This window comes from Myxocyprinus asiaticus, chromosome 16 (genome assembly GCF_019703515.2).
Source record: "Myxocyprinus asiaticus isolate MX2 ecotype Aquarium Trade chromosome 16, UBuf_Myxa_2, whole genome shotgun sequence".
Classification (NCBI taxonomy): domain Eukaryota; kingdom Metazoa; phylum Chordata; class Actinopteri; order Cypriniformes; family Catostomidae; genus Myxocyprinus; species Myxocyprinus asiaticus.
The window spans coordinates 18,470,079-18,479,632 of NC_059359.1; the positions used below are offsets into that span (position 1 = coordinate 18,470,079).

The 9,554-nt window shown below is 37.3% G+C and overlaps 1 protein-coding gene across 1 annotated transcript; it reads right to left on the reverse strand.

Moving 5' to 3' along the window:
* Nucleotides 1–1,615: 1,615 nt before the first annotated feature.
* Nucleotides 1,616–9,526, reverse strand: prpf31 (PRP31 pre-mRNA processing factor 31 homolog (yeast)). Its single transcript, XM_051721501.1, has 14 exons — nt 9,390–9,526; nt 8,953–9,165; nt 8,786–8,846; nt 8,597–8,680; nt 8,129–8,226; nt 7,817–7,923; nt 6,671–6,840; nt 6,364–6,521; nt 6,200–6,289; nt 5,951–6,078; nt 3,276–3,348; nt 3,045–3,173; nt 2,738–2,836; nt 1,616–2,101 (listed from the first exon to the last, which is right to left on the reverse strand). Exons 2-14 carry the CDS (start codon nt 9,163–9,165, stop codon nt 1,982–1,984), a joined length of 1,530 nt encoding a protein of 509 aa, XP_051577461.1. The 5' UTR covers nt 9,390–9,526; the 3' UTR covers nt 1,616–1,981.
* Between the last annotated feature and the right edge of the window lie 28 nt (nt 9,527–9,554).

The following is a 9,554-nucleotide window of genomic DNA, read 5'->3' on the forward strand; positions in this document are numbered from 1 at the left end:
ACGAAAACCAAAAATGACATTTTTTGCAGAACATAACCGAAAACAGGAACTATGTCCCTTTCAAAATTCCGGAGTGAAAACATTATTTTTAAATATTGATAACAGTGTGTAACAATTATAATTTTTTTGTTCCTGGGTAGTAAGTGTTATTTCCTAATTGCTTATGCCTCAAAAGTATAGAAAATGGCTATTATTCCCCACAAACTTTGCTTTTGTGACCAGGACAATGATATTTTGAAATTTGTGTCTTTACGTTCACTTAAAGTCAGAAAAAAACAACACATGAATCCAAATTAACATGTATTTATAGTAAAGTAATATTCAAAGCTGTGCTGGTCCATAATGGTTACAAGTACCCGTCTCTTCCCCTGGCTCACTCGGTGCACCTCAAAGAGGATTACAACAGCATCAAGACTTTGCTGGATGCCTTGAAGTATGATGAGTACGGCTGGGAGATCATAGGAGACTTCAAAATGGTGGCATTCCTGATGGGTCTCCAAGGCAGTTTTACCAAGTTTCCCTGCTATCTTTACCTTTGGGACAGCAGGGACTCCAAGGCGCATTAACACAGGCGGGACTGACCACAGCGGACCAAGTTTTCTGTGGGTTGGAACAAAGTCAAGTGGGAGCCACTGGTGGACCCCCGGAAGGTGCAGATGCTACCACTGCACATCAAATTGGGCATTATGAAACAATTTGTCAGAGCTCTAGATAAGGAGTCGGCAGCCTTCAAGTACCTTCAAGACTTCTTCCCTAAGATGTCTGAGGCAAAGATAAAAGCCGGTGTCTTCGTCGGACCACAGATAAAGAAGGATTTTGGATTCATGTTGTTTTTTTCTGACTTTATGTGAATGAAGACACAAATTCAACCATTTTCTCTTTGGAAATAGGTAAAATTTCAAAATAGCATTGTCCTGGTTACAAAAGCAAATGTTTGTGGGGAATAATAGCCATTTTCTATACTTTTGAGGCGTAAGCAATTAAGAAATAACACTTACTACCCAGAAACAAAAATTGTGTTACATAGTGTATCCAGTTAATAAACATTTAATTTAGTTCCGATAAATTTTTTTTCACGGAACCAAAGTCTTAATGGTTGATTTCAGTACATTTTTGGAATTACACTACTTTGGAATTGCCCAACAAATTTGGCTTTTTGGCTATTGATTTATTTTAGATGGCCAAATGTATTTTTTTAAATATTTTCAGGGATGTATTTAATATTAAAAAAAAGTACATCTATTGAAAAGATGTTATTTTGTATAGGCTACTGTATACTTTGCTAGTTAAGCTGATAATTCCCCTACTTGGGAAAAACATTTTTTTGGTTGAGGCAAGTCCCTTATTTTGCCTGTTTTTCCAGACCAGGTCCCTTAGTTTTTTGGAGTTTTGGTAACATTGTAACTGGTATATTACCCACCCTTAACACAGAGTGCTGTCATGAAAAAAAAAAAAAAAAAAAAAGAAAAGAAAACCTGTCTCTGCTCTGAATGCATCAAAATGGAAAATATTTAATTTTTAGTTTCTGATATGAAATTAGTTTCCTAAAGAAAAGAAAATGCATGCAGAGAACAACTCTTGGAACTAAGAATGAAAAAGGACAGGAGAATTCTGGTACTGAACTAGATGATCAACTTTAATCAATGCATAATTTACAGCATTTTACTTAGCGGTCCAAAATTGTTAAAAATAAAAAAAAGAATTGTGTACAATGATGAAAACAACCTGCACTTAATGTGCACAATTTCTTTGTATACATTTCTTAAAATATCTGAAAAACAATGAAAAAAATAGATTTACTCAGGAACATGTTGGTCTCCATATTTTGTTTCTCTGCACACAAAGGATCTCTCATCATATATCCTTGTGCTATCCTCATAATTTCACCATTCCCACTGATGTCCCACAGAGTGGGTGTGTGACAAGAGTATAAATTAGCAGTTAAAGTGTGAATCTGCTCCAGGCTGTCTAACACACCACCTCACACCTTGTCGTCTTTCTCTCGCTTCACCTTGAGGAACTCAGCCATGTTGGAGAAATATTTCTGATTGGCTTCCGCCACCTTCTTCTCTGCAGCTTGTGGGTTCACAATCTCCAGCCCCTGACAGAGAGCAAACAATGTAGACCATTAAATCTTCAAATCAACTAACCCACAGCTGTTTTTCAGAGCTTGTGAAGGAGTTCAGCAATGAAATAACATAGAAAGTGATTGTACATGAATGCGAGAACAATTTAAAGTTTGTAACTTCTGCTCCATTAGTGGCACCAAACAGAACTGCACAGACTTCCTACACTTTTTGAACAATGAATTTCCATGATGTTCTCATGATTCTTCCAATTTTTTTTTCAGACTCCTGGATAACGATTTTTAAAAATCATTTTTATTCAGACAGAATTGTTCAAAAGATTTATAAATATATAAAAAAGGAAACCATTCAAAAGAACAATTCACTCACAAATGAAAGATAACTATGGCTTACGAGCAAGTTTTACACTACACAAGAGCAACAGCTAGTTTATGAAACATTTTAGAAAATGTATATTCACTATAGATTTTTTTTTTCATGGCTTCATACATTTTAATAATTTCCATGACTTTTTCAGGCCTAAAATTCCATGATATTTCCAAGACTGTTTGCAATAAATAAATAATGCAATCTGGTGATGCAGAAATCACACTTTTACAATTTATATGTATTTGTGTATGTGACTCATTTGAGGAGCTTTTTTTGTGTACCTGTAATGGAGTAAACGCCACACTGGAACTGGTTCCAGATGACCTGTCTCTGACAGTGGACTTCCCACCATAAGTCATACTCTGCTTCTGCAATGTCCGCTGCAGTAACAAAACATTCATAAATCCTCATGCATGGAAATGTTTATTAAAGAACACTGGAAAATCATTAAATTCTATAAAAAACAAATTTAGCATTCATATTGTAGAAATGGATTGGTTTCAGCAAAATTCTGTTCTCACTACTCCAAACATTACTCTTACTACTCCCCGATGCAATATAAATTCACACAACAGTAATCCGCCATACCTGTAGAGACTTGGATATTCTGGCCTTGGTGGAGTCATTGACCTGAGCTTGTCTCACCCTGCCGCTGCCTGATTTTCCCAGCTGACCGAGACTGAAGCCCAGATCCTCCTGATAAGCATCATCCTCGATCTTACAGGGAGACAGGCAATTTCTAATTAAGTTGTTGAACAAAGTATTGGAGTTTCAAGACAAAGCACACAAATCCAAATATACCGACTGATGACAACTAACCTCGGCGAATGTCATTCTGTTGGCATGTTTCCTAATTTCTGTCAGACCCAGTCTCTCCTTCATCTTACGATACCTGAGGAAAATCAATGCAAGACTTAATCAAAACAGCTCACAAACACATGTACTGTTGAATCTCACAAACACCACATTGATTAAAAAAAAAACATTATATTGTGCACAAAGAAATTTAGGACTAGTTTAAGTAACATTAATGACAATTAAGCACCTCCACCAATTCTCTTTATGGTGTCTGAATCTTTTACTTTTACAATTGTTTGCAATTCTGATTATTCTCTATATATATTCTTATTAGTAATGTAATGAAAATCATCCTGTCCAGTCACAATGATTTTAATTAAAATCTAACATTTTTATTCAAATCAGCATAAATAAAACATTTTACAACAATGGAAGGTATTTTACATGGGGACGTGAGTTAATTCCAGCATTTACAGGGGGTAGTCAGTGATTCTATTGCCATCCGAATCCGAAATGTCAGTGTTTTTCTCCCACCTCCCATGAGAAAATTCCCGGCTAAATTATCTACTGCTGTTTGACAAACACCAAGGTCGTGTGGTAATTTAATTACTGTCCGAATCCACATCTCTGAGTTTATATTCCAAAAACCGTTTTGGAAATCCTTTTTGACTACTACTAAATGCCGTATGTTTGCGCTGCACATGGTAACAGCTCTGGCGGTAAAGGACAGTTGTGAACGTTGCAGGATTGTGTAACAGATATTTTTTAAATAATTCACAATAATAAAATTACGTCGCTGCTCCACCACAGTGAGTGGGAACTCTTAAGTAAAAGGGAAAGAAAAATGAGAGCCAGATCACGTAAACTTTTGAAATGGTCCATTATTATGGCAGCAATGTAATAAAATTGTAATATATCACATTTTAATGTAGAAACGTCTAAATACATTTATACATAGGGCTTGCATGACTACTCGTTTATACGGGTCGAGTAGTCCCAGAAAAGTTGCCGGGTTAATGTCTTATTTAAAAGGTTTAATTTCCACCTCCACTTTTTAAAAACTGACAGATAATTCATGATATCCGTCATTTTGATAGATAAAACATAAGAAAACCATTTTTACCATAGCTCCTCAAATTTCATTTTAACTATCTGTCCTTGATATGTGCGGCTTCTATCTCTCCTTGCGTGTGCTTAGGAGAGCGTGCGCAAGTGGTGCAACTGTGGTGATACAGGTGATGAAAAAAGGGTACCCCAATTGACAGATTTATTTGGCTGCGTTGATAAAGTCTCGTCCCTACAGTTTCTTGATTCGTTTAATTGCTCTTCGCAAGAATTTTGGCTCATTCCGTATGTGAAAATGTACACTGTTAATGTCTGCAGCGCTTTGCGGCACGGTTCCCTCATGCTTTAAAAATTTAATTTTCACTTTAGTATAATTGCAAATATTTAAACGCAAATACAGAGGACACAGTTAATAGATTGATGAATTTTCCAGATAACAAGCGCAACTGCAATCATGTGATTGACAAAAAGTCTCGCTCGTCCCCCGTGATATAATTGACATCCGAACACATGAATTATCACAGAAGCCATAAAAATGTACTTTTACAGACGTCACCCTAAGAAACAACTGCCATCCGAAATAGGATACTACAATATACAGAATATGTACTGGACTATTTAAACAATATTTTTATCATGAGAATATTTTTCCCCACTTAATTATCATGAAAATAATATCACAAAGAAAAAAAAAAAAAAAAGTTAAAAACTCCACATAATCATATTCATTAAAGGGATGGTTCGCCCAAAAATGAAGATTCTCTCATCATTTACTCATCCTCATGCCATCCCAGATGTGTATGACTTACTTTCTTCTGCTAAACACAAAGATTTTTAGAAAAATATCTCGGCTCTGTAGGTCCATTTAATCCAAGTGAATGGTGACGAAAACTTGAAGCTCTAAAAAGCAGATTAAGGCAGCATAAAAGTAATCCATAAGACTCCAGTGGGGAAATCCATGTGTTCTGAAAAAATCCAATTGGTTTTGGGTGAGAACAGACCAAAATGTTACTCCTTTTTCACTATAAAGCTGCAGCCTCCTTGGGGATCATGATTTCGAGCTCAGTTACTCCTCCTTACGCCATGTAGCGCTTTGCCATGCGTCAAGCGCTAGGAAATGTAATCAAGCTTAAAATCATGATCTTGCCTAGAGACTGCAATGGCAAGATGTACAGTTAAAAAGGAGATACATTTTGGTCTGTTCTCAACCAAAATCGATTGGATCACTTCAGAAGACATGGATTAAACAACTGGAGTTTTATGGGTTACTTTTATGCTGCCTTAATGTGCTTTTTGGAGCTTCAAAGTTTTGGTCACCATTCACTTGTATTGTATGGACCAATAGAGTCGAGATATTCTTCTAAAAATCTTAATTTGTGTTTAGCAGAAGAGAGAAAATCGTACACATCTGGGATGGCATGAGAGTGAGTAAATGATGAGAGAATTTTCATTTTTGGGTGAACCATTCCTTCAACGGTACTAAAAATAGGCTTTCCGATTTCTTCACGTAAAATATATATTTTTTTCTTGTTTCGTTTGATTTTAGGGTGAAATATCACCCAGACACGTGCTTGTCAGGCTTCATGAGGTTCACTCATTCACCCATTACTCGCACTCCTTATGACCCTCACCTCCTTCCTCCTCTCTTCTTCCTCTGTCCATCTAGGGGTGCTGGAAGAGGCTTTACCTGCTTGACTGGTGGGGGCTCCTGCCATTTATCAAACTTTCGCTCAATCTCCTCTTTCAGGTCATAGCCGACCTGAACACAAACGCAATCGGGATAATTCAAGCAAACTTTTGAAGTGTAAAAGACTATCTTTATAATTATCATCTGAAAGGAGTAGATTGTAGAGTAATGTTTAGAGTAATGATGTGTTCACCTTGCCATCTGCACTCTCATGGAAACTGTCCACACGAGCTGCCAGAGTGCATTTAGCTGAAACCAGACGAGCAGCTTTTCTCCTCAGATCCTGGAAAAATCAAAGAATTATGTTATTCTGAATCACAACTCAATCACAAAAAAAGCAAAAAGGCTGATGCTCACTGGAGGCAGAGACTGTACTACGTCACAGTGGTAGATGTAGCCAGTGTGGGGCAGCAGGGAAGTGCTGCTGAATCCAGACAGAGTCCTCCGCTGAGCTCCCAGCAACATCAGATTACACGCAGGCATCTTGGACAGGTTAGTCAGCCCACCAGCAATACCTGAGATGACAGAGAGATTAAGTTTACATGTGGTTGCAAAAAATCTGACTATACTTTTACTGAGAGAGATGAAGTGAACGGCTGTACTGAAATAAAGTACTTTTGATCGAGCCTTTTTAAATCTGCACTATTTGCTTTCCTGTTCTCACCCATAATCTTAGCAGCAGTTGATGCTCCAACTATTATTGAAAGATTAGGAGCAATGAACGACATCCTGGATTCCACATATTCATAGATCCTGTGCTTCGATTGGTTGAGCTCAAGGGCTATGTCACACGCCTCCTCCAATCGTTGGAGTTCGTCTTCCCCAAGCATCGTCCTGCCAACATCCAATCAACCAATCAGAACGGCAGGAAAATAATATCCCTAATAAACTAATATTCCTAAAAAAAAATTTCTCTTTTAAACTCATGCCAGTCAGGACAGACTAAAGGGATACTTCACCCAAAAATGAAAACTCAATCATCATTTACTCACCCTCATGCCATCCCAGATGTGTTTGACTTTCCTTCTGCTGAACACAAAATTTTTTAGAAGAATATCTCAGCTTTGTTGGTCCTTACAATGCAAGAGAATGGTGGCCAGAACTTTGAAGCTCCAGAAATCACATAAAGGCAGCATAACAGTAATCCATATGACTCCAGTGGTTAATTCTATGTCTTTTTAAGCGATATGATGGGTGTGGGTGAGAAACAGATACACGTTTATGTCATTTTTTTTTTTTTAACCATAAATCTCCACTTTTATTTTTTATAAATCTACACTCACATTCACATTTTGAAACTGAAAGTGGAGATTTATAGTTAAAAAAAAAAAAAAAAAAGGACTTCAATATTGATCTATTTCTCACCCACACCTATCATATCGCTTCTGAAGATTTGGATTTAACCACTGGAGTTGTATAGATAATTTTTATGTGGCCTTTTGGGGCTTCAAAAGGTCTGGTCACCATTCACTTGCATTGTAAGGACCGACATAGCTGAGATATTCTTCTAAAAATCTTTTTGATCTGGGATGGCATGAGGGTGACTAAATAATGATAATTTTCATTTTTGTGTGAATGATTCCTTTAAGGCAAATGTGGAAAACATTTGTAAATGAAAAGTCATGGTCATGGTTAAATGAAAAGCCCAGGTTCTTTATAAGAGCAACAAAATTGCAGAAGCACATATACATAAAAACTCCATATAATCACTCGTTAAAATATGTAAGACAAAAATGAATCCTACAGTCCATCAGCAGTCCAGTAAATTTATATTTTAGCACCCAAGCAGTAAGTACAACTGTACACTCACCCTTGTGTGGTTGAGGCTGTGACACTGACCACCATGATGGTGGCATTGGTCAGGATCTGCTGGAGGGTCTCATTATTTTTGCACTTTTCAAGATTGTTGCCCAGCTCCTGAAGACCCACAAAAGACCAAAACACACAAATATTGTTAAACCAAACTGATGAAAAATTACTGACATAAGGATGTAACTCATTACGACACTATTCAACACTACAGGAAAAAAAAACTGTTCGCAAAGGCTCAGCCCCTAAAAGGTTTTGTTCCTCCAGAGATGTACATGTATGCTCCTAAAGACTTTGATGGGTTTCTACGTACCTTAACGGTTCTGATATAGTCTAATGCATTTGGCACCAGAGACTCCAGTTCTGGAAACCTTTTGGAGTACTTGTCACGAACAAATTTGTGAATGATATCTGAGGAGGAAATAAAAAATGTAAAAAAGTGATGTTCCAGTGCTTGATAACGAATCCATGAAATTTAATCATCCTCATGTTGCTTTAAACCTGTACGCCTAACTTTCTCCATGGAACACAAAAGATGATGTCAGGCAGCATGTTAGCCTCAGTCACCATTCACTTTCATTTTATGGAGAAAAGACGCAGTGAAAGTAAGCAGTGACTGAGAATTACACTGCCTAACATCTCTTTTGTGTCACATGGAAGAATGGCAAGTCATACAGATTTGAAACAACATGAGGGTGGGTAAATGATAGAATTTTCACTTTTAGGTGAACAATCCCTTTAATGCAAGACTTTAATACAAAAATATACAAAAAAAACTCACTAAGTTCATTATCTATTTCCACTGTCAGATTGTTGGCGGCGACAATGAGTCTGTACTCTGGGTCTGCCTCAACAGGTCCAGACACTTAAGAAAGTGGAAAAACATGAAGGCAATTAGTTAAATGATTATTCATCAACATGTATAAAATAAAAATAAAAAACATTTAAAACAAATCAGGCTGTCACTTACCTTCTGAATTCTTGCGTTGATTTCCAACATACTGACTAACTTTATCCATGATTTCAGCAAACTGTGGAAAGTCAAGAAGAATTCAAAAAGTTAGTATAACACTCCAGGAAGCCTTACAAGCAACCAGTTACAATGAGAAATCATTAGGAGAAAAACAATAAGCTCACTGGTTTGCTGTGTCTTAGTTTAGCTATGGATGTGACACTCTCCGTCCCACTGTAATCCACCTCCATCTCCTCCGGTATGTCCTCCAGACCCCCATCGGTTTGACTCTCCCCGGGCTCCCCATCACTATCACCGCCTTCCCCACCGGCATACAGCCCGTCTTCTTCATCTCCTGCCTCCTCCAAATCCGCTAGCAGCTCGTCTGCTAAAGACATCTGAGAATACAGAGAGAAAGATACTCTCAGAACCAAGAGGAACTCACGACGGTTAACAAAAACTCAAGTTTATGAACGACCGAGCAACAGCAACGCAACGTGAGCCGCCTGAAACCAACAAACACAAAGTACGAGATTATTTAAAGAAAATGTAGCTATGTGCTCAAAAGTTAGTCATGCTCATTATATACATTTAAATATAAGATTCAATTCTTTAAACTTACATTTTCAGAGAGTTCTTTGTCTTCACACCTCACAAGATAATGTCAATAAATAAAAAAGAACCAACGATATTTTAATGTGCGCCCACCAAACAACGCACTTATAACGTTAAAGTCGCAGATTGAGGGCGTCACTTCTTTCGCAGCAAAGGCTTCTGGGAAAGGTAG

Excerpts from the sequence above, each read along its gene's own strand:
- prpf31 (XM_051721501.1), bottom strand. The coding sequence starts at position 9,165 with ATGTCTTTAGCAGACGAGCTGCTAGCGGATTTGGAGGAGGCAGGAGAT. Across the intron at positions 6,841-7,816 it reads ACAGCCTCAACCACACAAGG|GACGATGCTTGGGGAAGACG; the intron begins GTGAGTGTACAG and ends GGATGTTGGCAG. Across the intron at positions 2,837-3,044 it reads GAATATCCAAGTCTCTACAG|CGGACATTGCAGAAGCAGAG; the intron begins GTATGGCGGATT and ends TTGTTACTGCAG.